Source organism: Apiospora kogelbergensis, assembly GCF_038363985.1.
Source record: "Apiospora kogelbergensis strain CBS 113332 chromosome Unknown utg000003l_segment0_segment0, whole genome shotgun sequence".
Classification (NCBI taxonomy): domain Eukaryota; kingdom Fungi; phylum Ascomycota; class Sordariomycetes; order Amphisphaeriales; family Apiosporaceae; genus Apiospora; species Apiospora kogelbergensis.
In genome coordinates this window covers 934,948-952,887 of record NW_027117420.1, presented here as the reverse complement: position 1 = coordinate 952,887, position 17,940 = coordinate 934,948, and the positions used below count along the sequence as shown (strand labels likewise).

The following is a 17,940-nucleotide window of genomic DNA, read 5'->3' as shown; positions in this document are numbered from 1 at the left end:
AACCCGGAACAGCTGTTTCCAACGGGACCATAGGCGGAGTCCGCCATCTTTCTATCGACCCATCATGCAGAAGATTCACCCAACACGAAACCCTGACAGCGAAGGGCTCCAAATACTATCAATTATCAATAAAGCCTCGCCAATTCCTTCGATAGACGTGCAGAAACTAACGAGAGCATGGTTGAGGAGTAGATCACTTAGGGGGGCAAAGTGTCTCCGTTATGTGACTTAGAGGAGGAATGCGCGTGTCGCAAGACTGCCTGAGGGAAACACCAATGAACGTAATGTTTGATTATCTAAGTATGTATACTAGCGAGCGACCAATACCACCGACACAATCTAGCCATGAATGCATAACCTCGACTTCCTTCAGACCACCTAGCCATAGCAATACCCATCTTTTTCCTCCTCAGTTCATTCGCCATAATAATGCTATCACCAAAGTCCTCCTCCATACACTACACATGCAGAGAAAGTATACATGACTTCAACCTCGAGTCTCCTCCCACCAGTATCGTAATCTGCTTTCTTGCCTCGTTGTAGTGAATCACTCGATACCAATGTCCCATTTGGCAGGGCCACGGAACCGGGCAAACTCCTCGGGGTCAGCGAGCGTTGTCTCCCACTTTGTAGCGTCACCGTCGCCGAACTCTTGGAACTTGCCGGGGGCGTCACCAGAGAACTTCTTGACAATCTGGACGCAAATCTCCGTGAGAAGCTCGCCATCCTCCTGCGGCCAGCCACCATTGAATGCGTAGATGCTACGGATCCGATATAGTTGTCCCAGTGCCATCTCGGCTGCTTCTGAGTCCTTCATCGCACAGCAAGGGCTGCGACCATCTGTACTGGACTCCTCTCTCTCTCCTCGCTTGAGCAACACGTCCAGAATGTCTTTGTGAAGGTCCATGGCGTCGACAGCACGGTCACTGGCGATGTACAGGGTGGACACGAGGTTGTACACCTCGATCGTAGCAGCGCACAGCAGGCCATGCGTCCCGGTCAAGTTGTACGTCATGGTCTCCAACAGATCAATGGCCTTTTGATGCTTGCCTTGGAGGGCCAGAACCTGACCAAGGCGCTTTCCGACAGCAATGACCGTCTGGTAATCCCAACTCTTCTGAACCACTCGACTCTGCCACAGTTGCGTGAGAAACCACTCCAGATCGTCGTAGTTCTTCTGCTCTCCCATCAGATGGATTAGGTTGTCGATTTCGCGAGCCTGCAACGAAACAAGATCAATCTTCATCGTCTTGCAAGCCGCCAGCGTGTCACGCAACAAGCACTTGCTGAGCGTGAGCATCTTGTTCTGGAGCGCCTCTTCCGTCGGCTTGGCGCCGTGGAAACCGAGGCCAGCCAGATGCAATGCCAACTTGAATCCATAGGGAATGATGCGTGACTCCTTGAAGCCATCTTGCTTGATGAGGAATCGGTGGAGGGCATTGGAGACATCAGCCGCTGTGGCGAAGCTACCTTCCTCCAGGAGAACGCGAGTCTTGTTGGTGACACCAACACAGGCCACAAACACGAGGTTCTCGACATGTTTTGAGCGTCCAAGTTCCGCGATCAGGCTCTTGAACAAGATGCGAACAACAGCTTCCTGGCTCTTTAGTTGTCTGCCAACTTTGTCAAAGAACAATGCGAACAATGCACGTTCGACAACCATCAGCTGATCGATTTGGTCATCGCCCTGACTCTTCAAGAATGTGTAGAATTTGGCTCCATGGAACAACTTTGCTCCAGAGACAATCGGTCAGAGGAAAGCGAAGTGTGGTACCGATCGTACAGAACGCCTGCGATCAATATTGCCGTGGTGATCTCGGACAGGGTGAGCCGAGTGGTGGCCTTATTGGCCGGGAGCTGTCTGTCACGCAGAGTCTTCTGGAATGCGGCGGTGAATGCGATGCACCGGCGGTCTATGTTGTCGGGAAGCTCAACAACAACCTTGCTTTGAGCCCCCGTTGCCGCGAGTCAAGATGTTTGTTCGCAACTGGCGGAGGAGAGCCCAGGCCTCCGACGCGAATCCACAGGTTAGGTATGTGTTGGCCAATGCGATAGCACAATCATACATCTGTTTGGTATTGATCGGGGTGCTGGAGCTGTAGAATGCCGAAAGAACTTCGACGACATTGGCCCCAAGTTCTTTCATGGCCCCTTCGCGATCCTCGGCGTCGTAGGAGTGAGCGCGCACTCCAATTAGTGATGAGAGGCTGCCCAATGTGACCTCACTCAAAACACCGTACTGTTTCTTGTTGCTTTCGAGCTGCTCGCGCCACAGCGACTGGACCTTGTCAACTGATTCACCCTTGTGCGGTTCGCCGTCTTCTCGATTCTGTGTCTGGACTACATACAAAGAAGCCAGGTTGCGTTTGGCAGTCTCGACAAGGTTCTTGCTCACCGTCAACTTTGGCTTGCCGTCCTCATTCTTGGAATCTGCCTTGGCAATGATATCCTCGCATATCTTGATGGCCTCCTCTTGATGTGCAGCATCAGGGCTCTTCTGGCAGACATCAGCGAAAGCGAGGCTGGCTGAAGTGGCAACCTTGGACTCGGCACCAAAGGTTCTGAAACATGTATCCCGGTATTGGAGAGTGATGGCGCGAACATGATCGCGTTGGGCCCGAGGCCGGGCATCTGACTCGGCGTGGTTTTCGAGCACGTCTCTGTAGTGCTGGTAGGTTGACTCGACTACGTCAGCCTTCATCCCGTAGTCATTGGAACGCTTAGTGATGGTGATCCAAAGGGTGCTGCAAACTGCCCGAGTCTCAGCCCACAGCTTTTGTTGATAGTAGAGATCTTTCAGAGCCAGGGCAGCATGAAGGGCGGAACGGCCCAGTACGCCGTCAGCACTGGTGTCATTCTTCGTGATTTCGTGATAGTAAACATCGGCCCCTGCGAGGCGATACTTGACACACATATCGCCCGTCTTGTAGAGAATGCTAACTGTCAGGGGTTGCGGGCGCCTAGTTTAGCACGATAGCTGTTGAGAAGCTCCTGGTTGACACCAAGTGCCTTACGATACTGCTGTTTGCTCTCGAGGAACCCGACCAGCGTATTGGCAGACTCCGTCACCCAGTTGTGTAGAATGTTGGAAACCGAGCGAATGGCCGAATGGAAGATGACTGAGTATACCTTCTCAGCCTGCTCCGTCTGGTTGGATCTGGCATAGCAACCGGCAAGACGACGAGCAAACTCGAGGCTGGTGGTCGTGTGCTCTTTGGGGAAACGAGACTTGCGAGCAACAAACAATTCGGGCCAGAGATGGCTGAGAATCTTGACGCACACATCAATGGCATCAGACCACCGCTCCTGGTCCGTATAAAAGGCAGAAAGCGTCTGGCATGTCTGGATGGAGCTCTCAATGTTGACCTCGGGCACTTCGGCTGAGGAGTTTGGAACATTAACCACTGCACGGGCAACTTCCGAAAGGATCTCATTGGCCTCTTCGTCCTCACTGCTGGTGTCGGCAGAAACTCCATTATCGCCTTGAGCGCCTTGTGACTTCATGTTGTTGCTTTTCAGCTGTACTGCGTTGACAAGTGATATGGCGGTTCGAACGGCCTCGTCAGATCTCTGCTCGCCAGAACTCTTGAAGTAGGACCAGACCGACTTGAAAACGGCAATGGCAGTGTCCAGCATTCCCATCGAGTAAAGCTCTTCGCCCATAGTGTTGAGCTGCTTGATCAAGGTCGCTGGCTTATGCTGATAGTCATGATACTCCAGCCAGATGGTATAAAGTATGTCCTGAGACTCATGCGTACGGGCCTGGCGGCGCAGGAATCGGGCATAGGCAATACAGATCTGAACTTTGCGCTCATTAGCCTCGGAGAGGGCAGCTTCCGATGCCAAATTAGAACTGTCGCAGTACTCGGTGAGGCCGCGCCATGTAGCAACATACAGCTCCTCAGCACACGCGGGATCTTGCTTCTCGTATGTATCGGCCATACGCAATGTAATCTCAACCCGGCGGATGTCAAAGATGTCGAGTTCACGCTCAGCAGACTCGAAGATAGGTTGCGTGTATTGGACCACGTCTTCATGCTTCTCCTCTTTGTAGAGGACACCGTGCAGCTTGTTGGCAGCTGCTGTCGACTCCTGGGAGAGCTCCCCGCTCTGGGAGACGCTGGCCTGGTAGAGCTCACGATAGACGGTTTCTGCCTTGTTGTTTTCCTGGACGTCTGTGTACAGCTGGGCAAGTGCAATCCGATACTTTCTGATCAAATGGGGCGAACCCGAGCGCTGTTTCTCCATCTCAATCAAGTACAATAGAATCTCTTCGCGTTTGTCGATACTGTCCGAGCGAGTCGTCACCTTAATCTCGGTCTCGCTGCCAAGGTCGAGAAAGACGGTAGCGCACTCCGCTGTGAGATCGTTGGTGGGACCCAGCAAAGCCTGTCCTACTTTGGTTGCCTCGAAGAGGAGTTGGCTGGCCTCAGAAGTTGCATGGTACTTCTGGTACCAGATTGCGGCGTTGATGCATCCTTGGAGGATGCACAGAGCAGACTGACCAACAACCTGCTTGCGAATGGTGAGTGCAAGGAGATGCTTGTTCTCATCAATAGAACCAGCCTCATTCCAGCAGTGGCGCTCAAGGATAACAAGGAGGGTCGAAGTCGGGAAGATAGCCTTGAGCTGATCAAAATCATCATCAGCTGGCTGAAATTTGCCATCAACAAAAAGACAGGAGCGCTCAAGGTGATGGAGCCAATGGCGGCTGGTGTAATCGAGAAGAGAATGCGTCAGGAAGAGATTTTCGATGTCATGAGATGTCATGCTTTCTTGAATGCTGGGTTCCATGTTACGTGTGACGCGATTCTGTACATACAGAAGGAGTCTCATGGCAAGACTCTTATTGGCCTCGGCAATTGACATTAATGGACCTTGAGTTGTACTCAGATCCAGTAGGTGCTGACGAACGGCCTCGTTGCGGAACCTGACGGTCTTGTCATCGCGCACAGTGACAAGATATCCACAAGCCATACGGATATCATCAACGACATTGGTAGTGCGGGCTTGGTGGCATACTTGCTCGACATCCATTTCCAGGGCTGCCTGTAGCTCCTCGAAAGTGAACGGACGCTCAGTGACTAGCAGCCAGCTGAGGATGAGACGACCATCTCCTTCGATGTTGATCATGCCGAGATGACGATCTAGCATGTCCTTCATGGAGCCGGGAAGCTCCTTAACAGTCTTGAGAATATCGGTAACAGAGCCAACCTTTTCCAAAAGTTGCAGTGCCATGTCGGTCCAGGTCAGAGAGCCGTTGCTTCGCTTGGCAAGCTCCGTAACGATCTCATCTGCCTCATCCTGGGTCCCGACACGGCGTGCATTGAGGTAAGCATGCGCAATGTGCTTCACGTCAGTGGTGGTACGGGAAGCATCCAAAGGGACCTTGCGGGAGGGTAGTTGCCATGGCTTCACAGCGGGTCTGCTGAGGATAATGACCTTGACAAGGGCATTCTTGGAGGCAATTTGATGAAGATTATTGAATGCAATGAACTCATCATCACCCTCGAGAGCCTCGAGACCATCAATGACAATGACGATATGGTTCAGAACCTTGAGGGCGGTTTCCAAGGTGTACCACAAAGCACCGTCAGTGTCTTGGTCACTGGTTGTGTTGTCACCAAGGGTGGTAACATGGGCAAGGCAGCTGAAGAGCTCAGCATTACCCACATTCTGTTCGAGTAGCTGCAATATGAAAGCCTTGAGCATCGCCAGGATGGATGCCTGGCTGGGGATATCACCGTCAATGGAGGTGTGTATAACTTGGAATTCGGTGCCACCCACGTGGCGCTGCAAGCGCTCCAGGATCCAACCGAAGAGGAAAGTCTTGCCGGCGCCAGCCTCGGCAGTCACAGTCAATAGACGGTCTTTCGTCTGATTGTGTCCGAGAAACGAGGTCAGAGGACGATCAAACCATTCACACGTGAACTCGGCACGGGCAGGGGCGCGTGTTAGCGATGTCCAGACCTGCTGATGGAGTCTGCGATCGTGAGGTTGCAACCACTGACAAACGGTTTCCACTGAGGAATTCAGATCTAAACAGTTCTATTGATTAGCCACATGTCCGGTCGTTGGATGTAAGTATGCATAAAGACATGAGCTACCATTGACATCAGACGATCGCTTCAATTTCCATGCCCAGATCAGGTCGGCAATGCGCTGCCGGCGGCCAATGAAGGTTCCGATGCGGTCACCGAAAGTGGCATTCCAGTCAAAGTCGATAACGATCGATTTGTTCGTGATTGTGCGGACGCTGTTACGGTAGAAAAGGGCAACATTGACAGCGTGGGTGATCATGTCAGCCAAGGCCAAGCCCAGCTGCTGACGTGCCTCGGGAATCGCCATGATGGTGTCGACATTGTGGCGGCACATATCCAATGTCAAGCCATACTCGCGGGCGTAGGAGAAGGCCAGCTCAAGGGCTTCGGCTTGATTGGGACCCAGCTGTAATATAACAGTCTGTTAGGTTCATTTTGTAACTTGTTGTGTCGGAGAGAGAGAGAGAGAGAGAGAGAGAGAGAGAGCGCAGTAGCAGTGGAATGTGTGAGTGAAATGAAAGAGACGACTTACACATAGGAGGATCTGCAGGCTGGCAAAGCAAAGACCAGCAACGTGTTGGATTGAGTCGGGCATTAATGCCTTGTCGGCCAGAGCTTCCACAAACAACGATAGTTTGGGAGCGAAGTCTTCGGACCACTTGAGGATCTTGTCCCATCGGCTGCCCTTGGTTGGCATCTGACGTAAACGCTCAGTAGAAATGAAGTCAAGGAAAACATCGCTGGTGACGCCGGCAACCATGTTCTCCTCGGCAGAGCCCTTGGTGTCAGCCTGGAGCTGATCACGCAGGAGCCCCACAGTCTTGGCCAGAGAAGTGTCAATCTGGCTGTCGGTCGTGACAGAAGGAATTCTGGATCTAGTGAGGGCGTTGATGGAACTCTTGGCTGAGTTAGTCATGGAAGAGGTGCTATGCTTGGTTTTGGCATCGTCTTCATTGGCCTCGATGCCCATGGCACGATGCGTGGTCGATGTACCTCTGGCGCTACCAGAAGCAATGGAGAGGCCACTGCCTCGCTTCTTCATCAGACGATCAAGGATGATCATGATGGCGAGAAGACTTTGACAGACCTATACTGTTTTTGGCGTGCCTGGTGGAACGGTGGTTTATGGAAACAAGAGCAGAGGGGATCAAGTAATCAAATCGGCCAAATTCTGATGGCCTCAGAACGATATGTATTGACTGTGGTGTGGTGACGCAGATGGGAGGGTTTGGAGCCGTGACATGAATTGGGAGAAATAGAAGCTTGTATCTGGTCAAATCGAGAGGGGAATGGGGAAAGGGGAAACACCTGCCTCACTTCAAGTTGGGTATGATCTGATCTTGTTCTTACGAGCATCTGGAAACAGTCAAACAACGGGCAAGTCTGGATGCGCTCGTTCCCATCAAGTATAATGTGATGTCACGCCAGGGGGCCAACAGAACATGCACCTACCTATCCTACTATAATGCCCGGTTACACGTGTCGATACAGAAGGAATGTACATTGGAATGATTGAGATGACTAACATGAATTGAGGCAGCTGCCTGCATAGTATTTGATGGGACCTTGGCATGTACGGCCATTCGCACCAGTCGTCCAACAAGGCAATCCATAGAGGTGCGGGCAGTCGCGAGCTACCGGAAGTAGCATCCAAATCGACTTGCTGGCAACAGCATTTGCTGTACACGAACATGTCGGACCTGCAAACCTGGATGGCCTGTGGCCCGACGTGACCGACACCTGCTTGGACGGCAGGAGCCACGGATAGGCCATTGCCCTCACCCCCGGTTTGGGCAACCGCACCCTCAGAAGCCGAACGATGTGACTTTGTGGAAATGGGCCAAGACCGGCTGTGCTGATCCGGGATGACAAACGGTACAGTAGAAGAGGAAGTGTTTGACCGTTTCTCTCGCCTGTCCGCAGCCGCACAGGTCCGTCGGTACTGCTTCTATTTGATAAAGATTTCCGTTCAGCCTGGCTATCCCCGTCCGTAGCTGGGCTGGGACGCTGGCTTCGTTCCACGTGATGCGGTCGTATAGTACTCGTGTGTGTTTTCCTGGTAGGGCTGTATCGACTCTTTTGGAGTATCTTCCCACGTCTTCCGGTAGGCCTGTATTGGACTTCCGTTTAGCATGGGCAGTATTGAGTATCGTTAATGAGTATAGCATATTTGCTATAGCGGCTAGCTCTCCTGTGTATGGATTCTGCTTGTCTCTTATGCCGAGAGCAACAGCACGGGTCTCGAGCAACGAACTCGATCTCGTCGATGTCCTGAAATCGACGGCTCCTCCGGCTCCTCCGTATCGTACGAGGCCGTTCCTTGCCGAGCGGTTCACTGCGATATGCACCGTCCCGTCATACGTGAAGAGGGCGCATGGCATAGTAATTTTTCGGGTTATGTGGATATACGCGAATGAACCTGCGTTGGCCTGCCTTTGTATTCCGCAGGATGTGGTCGTATGTACTGGGATTCCGTGCACATAGGAACTATATATATATATATATGCAAGAATTCGCCGTTTTGGATTGTGAACCTACTCCTGATTGGAGGACAGTTTGGATTACCATCTTGTCAGCTTGTGGTGCACACCGGAAGCTCGATGGTGGGGCGGCCTGTTCCGAAATCTGCCAGTGGTCACCACCAAAATTAGCACGTTGGAATGGAATGGCCATATTGCAAGTTCCATCACGCTGATGTGCCTATCAGATTACAACTTGTCCTGCCCTTTCTTTTTCCTCTTCATCTGTATACAGGCCTGCGCTCGATGGAGCCGTGAAACCCAGAGCCGCCGGGTGAAGAGCGTTGCAATTGAGGACCATGAACGTCCTTACGTCCTTTGCGCCGCCGATATCCAGCAGCTTCCACGTCGGACTCCGCGCTGCTGTGTCGAGTCGCCCCGCGAACCTGGCCCGCACCGGTACCACCGCCATACAGCGATTCGCTTCGGCCTCACGGTCTCTCTCCTCTTCTCCAACCTGCCACCACAGTCCTAGGTTAGGCTCCAACCCCCTCGGCCTTCTCCGAAAATGCCGCCTCCAGTGTGACCGGCGCCTGCTCCCACGGACGTCAATCCGAACGGCATTCATGTTCCGCGCCACCGTCGATTACAATCAGATACCCGACTCATATACCGATGCCGACGGTCTTCCCTTTCGCAAAGAGGAACTCAACCCCCCGCGAGGTCCGCGAGATATTCGGCCCTCACATCCCAGCGCCCGAAGCCAACAGGCTTCTGAGAATAATCCACGGCCGCAGAGTGGCTGGCACTTTGGACGATCCTGATCTCCAACAAAACACGGCCGAGTACTCGGCTTCGGACAAGATCGCTGCATTGGAGTATCTGCGCAAGCACATTCCCGTGGACGAGATTGTCAACGCAGGTCTCCGCGCCGAGGACGAACTGCGGCTCATCGAAGAGCAACGGCAGAACGAGACCGAGCAGTCCGCGCAAGAACCGGACAGAGCAACTGCCAAAATACAAGACCCGATACAACCGCCCATTGGAAAATTGCCTAGAAAGCCCGAGAGTGACTCGCCATACGGAGAAAGTACAATTGATCGCATTCGTGCGCGAAATCTAGCCGCGCGAGCAGCCGAGGAGCAGCGGCTCGAAGCCGAACGGCTGAAGCGCGAAGAAGAGGAACAGCTGAACAACATTGGCGGCTTGTCAACCGAGCAAGCGCAGCCCCAGTATGTGAGTCCCTGGAGGCAGGAGCACGCCATGCGTGCCATGTCCGACCTCGAGGAACCTGAGGAGAAGAAACCGTGGGAGCGTCTCCTGCCCGCCTGCGCCATGACTGCCCTCGTTCTGTTCGCCGCTTATCTCTTCGCAACCATGTACAAGCCGCCTAGCCGGTCCGGTAGGATCTGGCCCGAGATCCCACCGGCGGCTGCCACCTGTCTGGGCCTTATGCTCGTCAATGCTGCTGTATATGCCTTGTGGAAGTGGCCGCCTGTTTGGTCCTTGTTCAACCGGTATATGTTGGTTATCGCGGCCACCCCCCGCCCTTTGCAGCTCGTCGGCGCCGTCTTCTCTCACCAGTCACTCAGCCACATGGTCCCCAACATGCTCGCATTGTGGTTCTTTGGCGTGCGCTTGCACGACGAGATTGGCCGTGGCAACTTCCTGGCCCTCTACATGGCGTCGGGCACCCTGAGCTACCTGACCAGCTTGTCAGCTCTCGTGCTCAGCGGCACTCTCAATGCCTCCACCCTCGGCGCGTCAGGCTCAATCTTTGGAATCATGGCAGCATACTTCTGGATGCACAAGAACGATGAGTTCAAGGTCTTCGGGTACCCGCCGTCCCCGATGGCAGGGCCCCAAGGCATTATCTTTCTGGGCTTGATAATGGGTCTGCAACTTGCGGCCCTGTTCTCCAAGAGGCGCGCCGTGTACGACATCCCCGCGCACTTGGGCGGTATGACGGTCGGTGTGCTCGGCATGGACGTCATTCGCAAGCAGTTAGACGACAGGGCGCGCGTCCGGGCCGAGAAACTCAAGACTATGGGCATGTTGGATAAGACCCTCAAGCAGAAGACAGGGTCTAAAGCTGTCGCGAACGACTCGCCTTCCCCATCCCCGTTGCCGCCGATCTCGCCGACCTCGTAAAGGCGAAGGCTGCTTGCTGTAACAACAGTGTATATTCATGTGTATAATTTCTAGAATACACTCTGCAATGGATCATCTCCTTTGACCCTATGCCATTCTCTTGCACATATTGTTCTTACTATACCAACTTTTCGTCCCTTCAAGCCACTCCGTCTGTCTTCTCCTACTATGAAACTTAGGCACCAGCTTGCCAATCGACCCCGGGAAAGCTCCCAAAAGCCAAGGCCTGGGCCATCTACGCCTAGATTTATTCTTGATACTCGATTCGGCCGATACGATTGATGATGACAAGCCATTTAATCCGGACTCGAGCGGTATCTTGCTGGAACTAAATGGTTTGAATTGTTGCTTTGTACAGAAACATAATGATCACCAACAAGCATATGTTGGCAAGGCCAACCAGGGGTATCAACAACTTTTGCTCGTTCCATCATGATCATGCCTCCTAACCCCCGCGCCCAAGCAATATTTCCTCTAAACCTCTTGTACCAACTCCTCATCATACAGACAAAAGGAAAATGTTCAAGATTACAATTACCAATTCGTTCTGTCCCTCCCCGTCGCTCTCTAGGAGCCGTACTGGTAGCACATGGCCCCGTTCGTGGTGTCAAGAACCTGGCCGACGGACACGTCTTTGAGTAGGCCGCCCATGGCCACGCGCGACTGGAGTGTCAGCGGCGCGCAGGGCCGCGCCCCGTCGGCGCAGCCGTCAATGGTCCGCCGCCGTGCGCCCGTCGTGTCTCGGTCTTGCCACCCCCACGAACACGCGGTCTACGTAAAGATGGTGAAGCCAGAACGATGGGTCACCTGGCGAGGAGCGCACGTCGGCCATGACACTGCCGATGCTGTTATGGCCGATACCGTGAGGACTGGAGAGTCTGTTAGTGAAGTCTTCGTATGAGGTAAAATATGATGTCGTAACCGCGGTGGGCTTACCCTTGCTCCCAGCATCGCGCGAAGTCGGTGAACGTCGACCGTGAGAGACAGATGTCCTCGTACTCCTTGGTGACCTCGGCCGTCATCTTCTCGTCGACGGCGCGCGACAGGCAGTGCGGCTCGCTCCCCGTCCCGGGCCCGATGTGGAGCGTGGTTCCCGCGAACCGGCCGTCTGTGATGCACGTGCCCGCGGTGCCATTGCCCTTGGGTAGGCTGCCGAAGTACTCGGCGGTGAAGACGGGGGAGGCGGCGAAGCGGCCCGCGTCGCGCGTTTCGTCCCACCAGGGCAGGCCGGCCTCGTTGAAGCCGCACTCGTTACGCAGGGCTTGCTCGAAGGCCCACACGAAGTACCGGTGCCATATCAGGAACAGGTCGTTGTTGTGGATGTTGGGCGTCCAGGCCTGGTGCAGCCGCACGAAGTCCTCGTACCGGCTCGTGGCCGGCGGGAAAGTTGCCCGAGGCGGGTCGCGACTGTAGGCAGGCGATGGCGTCCACAAAGGCCCGTTTGCTCCGCGTCGGGTAAGATCGCCACTCGACGCGGTTACTGGGGTTGCCGCAGGGAACCCCCGTGGTTCGTCTGGGCATTGACAGTGGTATTGTTGTCATCACTGTTAGTATTGCCTCCCGCGTCGGCTGGAGGAGCGGCAGCGGCGGCGGCGGGAGGAGGTACGGCGGCGTCGGGCACCTTGTTCGAGTCAGCAGCAGGAGTAGGGTCACTGTGAATGTTCGCTGGGCGGGTTCCCGAATCCGAACCAGGAACATGTGCGGAGGCGATTTTTGTCTGCCCCGGGCTGCTGTCACCGGTGTCCGCTGCAGCTTCTTGCTGCGCGTCTTGAAGCTTCACGGTCTCGAATTTGGGAAAGGCGGATAGGGGCAGGGCAGGCGCCTCGGCGGCAGCTTGGAAGATGCGTTCCGGGGTTGGGAACGGCAAGGTTAGCGCGGACACGGCCGTCACGCCGCCGCACAGCGCCGTATAGAACCGCATGCTGAAGGAATGTGGCGGACTACTTGGTAGCGAGTCCGTAACTTTGAAATAACAGTGAGCTCTGTATAGACCTCAAGGAACTGCCCGCCAACGCAATCGCAATTTCGAAATGAAAACAAGAAGACCTAACTGAATGTAGAGAGCGACATGGCTGAGTATATATGCCAGCGACAGAGTCTAGCGACTGCGAGGATATGCGGGTGGTAGGTAGAGACGCTTCCGCATGACAGAGGCTCTCAGACCTCAGAGAGCTTGCTCTGCTGAACCATTCCTTGGAGGTGGTGGCTGTTATTGCCCCTCTTCTGATTATACATTGAAAACACGGAAATTAGGGAACTAAGATTGCATCTACTCTCTCAGCTTGTACTGGATGCGGCCAATTCACACACTAACTAGCATGGAGGGTTTGATGAAGGAGATCCGTCGACTGAGGGGAGTGGGTTTTACACCGAAACTCACTCCTGGATAGCCATTCCTACGGCGTCATACGGCATTGAGACCCTACACAAGCCACAGGACAGGGCGAGACGCGGTGCACGGTATGGGCTGGCACCATGGAGTGGGCAAGATCTAGACCCGGTACTTGGCCAAGCCCACGGGGACGGGCAACTGGTGCTGCGGCATTGGCTCCCGACGGCTTGTCCTGCCTAGTCCCAATGTTGCTGCGTGGTGGATGGGTGTCTTATGAAGCTGAAAGCTCGCCACGTGAATTGCGTAGGGAGATGCTACCGCAAGACTTCTCCCGGACCCCTCTGTCTTACGTCGATAACATCAACACAACGGATGATTAGTCCGAGACACACAACAAAAGGCAATTGCATCGCGTCCGACTGCCGACTTCTCTTTCGTCCGTTCTCTCTCCAGCCAGCCATCCGCTGTCAAAGTATCGGCGGCCGTCTTGGCGTGCAACGGCTCGTTACGGCTTGGGACTATTGGGGGCATGGTCAAACACGCACCAACGTGGGAGCTTGCTGAGTGGGCTTCACGGGCGTAGGCGCCCAAGCAGAACTAAGAAGAATCGGATTGAGTTGTTGTTCTCTTCGATGGATTACTTTGATTGATGTCTCAAACAGAAGATGCCGATCGGCGGCTCTTGTTGTTTTTCGCGTCTATTATTGGGATCGGTCTCTCCCACTCTCCCACGAGCCAGACATCCGAGCGGTCATGACGCTAGCTAAAGCGTTGTGGCGTGCCTGGCGTCGACGCCGCTCCGACCTCCGTCGCTTTTCACATCGATAAAGGCACTGGGCCGGTCGTGCCGACGAGATCTCGGCCATAAGATCCAAGCGAGGACGGAAATCGGCGGAGCCAACTTTGACGTCTCTGCACATACGTAATAAGTGTAGATAGGTGGTCGACGCAGTTCAATACCAATGCTGATACCCCGGACTTTGCAGGCCCTAGCAGGGGTCTCGGGGGGCACGATGGGCACGATGGCGGGGTGATTGGTGCGCCTAGCCCAGAGCCCTCTCCCGTGTCAGTCCATGAGAGTTGATGCTTACTTCTTGATCAAGCAATGAGTCACGCCGAAGTCAAGCCCGTCATATATACATGCCTGCTTCATGTCTGGATAAGGGGATATCGATGTTTTCTCAACAAAAGACACCATCCACTAGAAGCACTTGGACATATCAATTGACCTACCTAGACGTGCTCACTGCCACATAGATGAATACCATCTCGCCGGACGCCAAGCCATCCGCGGGAATGCTAGCAGAGCCTCCCTCGGTCGGTGTCCCCCTAGCACAATCCCGGCCGAGCCGCTCGAGCTCGTCGAAGGACCCAAGGTCCGCACGAAGCTGCGCCTCTACGCCATCTTGTCGGCGCTCTATGTAAGTGAAGCATCCCGTGCCCTGCCAATTGCAAGAAGCTGACACTCCTCTCGCAGCTTGCCCTGTTCGTCGCCGCGCTCGACCAGACCATCATCTCCATTGCCATTCCCACCATTACCTCGGACCTGCACTCAGCCCAGGGCTATGTCTGGATTGGCGGCGCCTACCTGTTAGCCAACGCCGCTACGGGCCCCATCTGGGCGAAATGCAGCGACATCTGGGGTCGCAAGCCCCTGCTCCTTGCCGCCGTCGCCCTCTTCACCGGTGCTAGCTTGCTCGCGGCCCTCAGCAACAGCATGGTGATGCTGATCGCCGCCCGCGCGCTGCAAGGCGTCGCCAGCGGCGGCCTGATGCAGCTGGTTACCATCGTTATCTCCGACCTCTTCAGCGTGCGTAAGCGCTCGCTGTACCTGGGCTACGTGGGCTTCGTGTGGGCGCTGGCCGGGTCGTCGGGACCCTTGATCGGTGGCGCCTTCACGCAGTTCGATTGGCGCTGGTGCTTCTGGATCAACCTGCCCATCGGCGGTCTTACCTTCCTCCTGCTGGCTCTCTTCCTTGATGTGCACAACCCGCGCACGCGCATTGTCGAGGGCGTCAAGGCTATCGACTGGATCGGCACCGTCTCCATCCTTGCCGTAACCCTCCTCCTTCTGCTCGGCCTGGACTTTGGCGGGGCCATCTTCCCGTGGAATAGCCCCAAGGTCATCTGCCTGATCGTCTTCGGCGGGCTCATGATAGGCGTCTTCCTCTTCAGCGAGCAGCGCTTGGCCAAGTACCCCATCATCCCGCTCACCATCTTCAAAAACGGGTCCAATAACGCGACGTTCCTCGTCGCGTTCGCGCACGGCATGGTCCTTATTGGCATCGAGTACTATCTGCCCCTGTTTCTGCAGAGCGTTCTACAGGCCTCGCCTCTGCGCAGCGGCATACTGATGCTGCCGCTCATCGGCACACAAGCCATCGTAGAGATTCTGACCGGCGTCGTCATCCACCGTACTGGCCGGTACCTGGAACTCATCTGGGCCGGCGCGGTCCTCATGACGCTCGGCACCGGGCTGTACGTTATGTTCGGGCCCGACACATCGGTCGCCGTGGTAGCAGTCATCGAGATCGTCGGTGGTTTCGGTCCTGCCCTCCTCTTCCAGGGACCCATGGTCTCCATCCAGAACACCGTGAGCCAGGAGGAGACGGCGTCGGCCACGGCATGCCTGGGGTTCATCCGCAACCTCGCCATGTCCCTTTCGGTGGTGCTCGGCGGCGTCGTCTTCCAGAACAGCATGGATGCGCGGCAGTCGTCGCTGGCCGCTGCGGGCTTGGACGCGTCTGTCCGCGAGGCGCTGTCTGGTAGCCAGGCTGCGGCTAACGTGGGCATCACCCAGACGATCCAGGACATGCTCCAGCGCCACGCAGTCTTGGAGGCCTTCGCGTGGAGTATGCGCAACATGTTCATCATGTACACTTGCTTGTCCGGCGTTGCTCTCGTGGCCAGTGCGTTCATCAAGCACAAGAACTTGAATGAGGAGCATACGGAGACTAAGACGGGGATCAAATCGTTGGCTAAGGCTGGGTAGGCCGATACGACTCTCTGGTTAGGCGGTAATAGGTGCTAGCTACCGTTGTTTGGCCCGAAAAGCTTTGTTGTTGCAATATACAAGGTGTTAAATGGCTCGACGATGGAGTACCTAGTAGATTTGATAGACCGAGTGAATCAGAGTCTGAGGCCCATCATTGCCATTCTTCCCTGGTGCCAGACGGGTGACAACAGACTTGCATACCCTCTTATCCAGTCCTTCATCATGCCCTAGGCACCCCTCCTCACATAGACTTTGAATCTGCTAAACAGGCCCGCTCTTGTTATGTTGAGGGGGAAAACGCTGCCACTCCTTCGGGATGATAGGTGTACTTGTGACCAGCTTCGTCGTACTCTCCCTGCTGACAGTCTCAATATCTGTCATCTTGTATATTCCCATCCCGCCGCCGCCCCCGGATCCCGGCTCCCCTTGGGAGTTTGCTTTACCTTTGCCTGGACCTATGCCTGTGCCTTCGGCTGCGCTCGTTTGTCTGCTGGGCTCAGTGCCAGTGCCGTCGGTCGAGGAGTGGCGTACATATTTCGAAGGCCCAGATCGGCTGGTGGTCCATGTTTCTTGTTTGAATAGGGCGTTGAGCGCTGGGGCATTAACCGCGAATATAGTCACGAGCTGTGTTTCGGTACAGCGGTGGATTCATGTTAGCCTTCTGGAACATTCGCGCCTAATACTAAGATTTTATATCTAGGGTGACGACGGATAAAAGAATAAATGGACCGTACCGCTTCGCGCTCAAGCCAAATGGAACTTTGGGCAACCTGCGCTGTGTCCCCGATGGAGAGGATGCATCGGGCGATCGACATGCCGATGACGAAGACGCCCAGCGATAGAAGGAATATGATCTTGATCTTTCTGCGAATCCCAAATTTTGGTCAGTAGGCTCTCTAGGTACATCGGAAGTGATTTCCGTAGTGAGACTCATACCGCCAAATCTTGATTCTCACGTCTTTTAGCATGAGGGTTGGTACCACCAACAGAAGAGTGTCGGCTCTATTGTAATTGGCATATGTTAGAGACCAGGGGGTTTCAACGTCATGGGGTGCAACACGTACAGAACGTTCCCAACAGCCACGGCAATGTTGGTGATGATACCTTTCGAGCACTCAACTGCAATTCTGTTAATACACGAGAACAGCAAGAATATAACCATTACTGGGATGCAAGACCTACACCCCGGGTCCGGAAGGATTTGCCAGTTTCGATGCAGAGGAAGGCAATGCGTTGTCTGGATGATGCAAGTTACGACAAAGCAAACGGCCGAGAAATACCCGACCACCCGCACGTAGTTCTCCATTCTGGTGTCGCGCGTGAAAGAGAGAAAGAAGGCGATTAAGGTCGCTTTGAGGCTCCAAACCAGGCATATCATAAAGTAGAAAGACGAGAACATGGCTTTGGCGCCTTCACGGAAGGAAGCCGCCACCGCAGGGGGAGTGCCTCCCGTTGCGCCTGGGTTAGGCCGATAGGGGCTCCAACCACGGCTTTCCGTCCACATAGTCAGTAAAGCACCCTACGAGATCGGGAGAAACTGGGGGACTTGGAAAGATGAGGAGGACAGACCTAGATACTCGACCATGGCATAGAGTAACGTGTAGAAGACGCACGAGGAGATTGAGAAATAGTCGTGCCAAGTCCATTCGCGGAAGCCTACGGCCCTCCATCTTGCTATCCACCGCAGGATGAACAGGAAGAGTCCAGCACCGAACTCAGCCCGACATTCGATCAACGCTGGACTACTCGGCATGATGCTCCTGTGTGGTTGATTCTAACGAGCATCAAAAAGAATGAGTTGTACCAGAACCAATATCCATATTCACTTTCTGTCTGGGCCAAACAAAGATTTTGTCCATTCCTTCTTCCCCTGAAAAGCAGGACAGAAACTGACAGAAGAAAGTGCGAGAAGACGCCGCACCCATAATCGCTATGAAATATGGGGGCTATATGTTGATCTTG

General features: G+C 54.5%; 5 protein-coding genes across 5 annotated transcripts; 2 read left to right on the top strand and 3 right to left on the bottom strand.

Annotated features, from left to right (window-relative positions):
* Nucleotides 1-547: 547 nt before the first annotated feature.
* PG998_005016 (nacht domain protein) lies at nucleotides 548-7,104 on the bottom strand (the record flags this gene model as incomplete). The annotated part of the gene is made up of 6 exons (XM_066871834.1): nucleotides 548-1,693; nucleotides 1,784-1,842; nucleotides 1,942-2,960; nucleotides 3,020-6,038; nucleotides 6,108-6,447; nucleotides 6,574-7,104. The coding sequence occupies 6 exons, from the start codon at nucleotides 7,102-7,104 to the stop codon at nucleotides 548-550; spliced, it is 6,114 nt and encodes a 2,037-aa protein (XP_066731931.1).
* Nucleotides 7,105-8,859: 1,755 nt separating this feature from the next.
* Nucleotides 8,860-10,651, top strand: PG998_005015 (Rhomboid protein 1; the record flags this gene model as incomplete). Its single annotated transcript, XM_066871833.1, has 2 exons — nucleotides 8,860-9,035; nucleotides 9,082-10,651. The coding sequence occupies 2 exons, from the start codon at nucleotides 8,860-8,862 to the stop codon at nucleotides 10,649-10,651; spliced, it is 1,746 nt and encodes a 581-aa protein (XP_066731930.1).
* A 567-nt stretch (nucleotides 10,652-11,218) lies between these two features.
* Nucleotides 11,219-12,572, bottom strand: PG998_005014 (Di-copper centre-containing protein; the record flags this gene model as incomplete). The annotated part of the gene is made up of 4 exons (XM_066871832.1): nucleotides 11,219-11,397; nucleotides 11,459-11,529; nucleotides 11,588-12,058; nucleotides 12,133-12,572. The coding sequence occupies 4 exons, from the start codon at nucleotides 12,570-12,572 to the stop codon at nucleotides 11,219-11,221; spliced, it is 1,161 nt and encodes a 386-aa protein (XP_066731929.1).
* Nucleotides 12,573-13,996: 1,424 nt separating this feature from the next.
* Nucleotides 13,997-15,975, top strand: PG998_005013 (uncharacterized protein; the record flags this gene model as incomplete). The annotated part of the gene is made up of 3 exons (XM_066871831.1): nucleotides 13,997-14,013; nucleotides 14,317-14,404; nucleotides 14,461-15,975. 3 exons carry the CDS (start codon nucleotides 13,997-13,999, stop codon nucleotides 15,973-15,975), a joined length of 1,620 nt encoding a protein of 539 aa, XP_066731928.1.
* Nucleotides 15,976-16,239: 264 nt separating this feature from the next.
* Nucleotides 16,240-17,731, bottom strand: PG998_005012 (uncharacterized protein; the record flags this gene model as incomplete). The annotated part of the gene is made up of 6 exons (XM_066871830.1): nucleotides 16,240-16,602; nucleotides 16,713-16,842; nucleotides 16,915-16,980; nucleotides 17,043-17,097; nucleotides 17,161-17,468; nucleotides 17,544-17,731. The coding sequence occupies 6 exons, from the start codon at nucleotides 17,729-17,731 to the stop codon at nucleotides 16,240-16,242; spliced, it is 1,110 nt and encodes a 369-aa protein (XP_066731927.1).
* Between the last annotated feature and the right edge of the window lie 209 nt (nucleotides 17,732-17,940).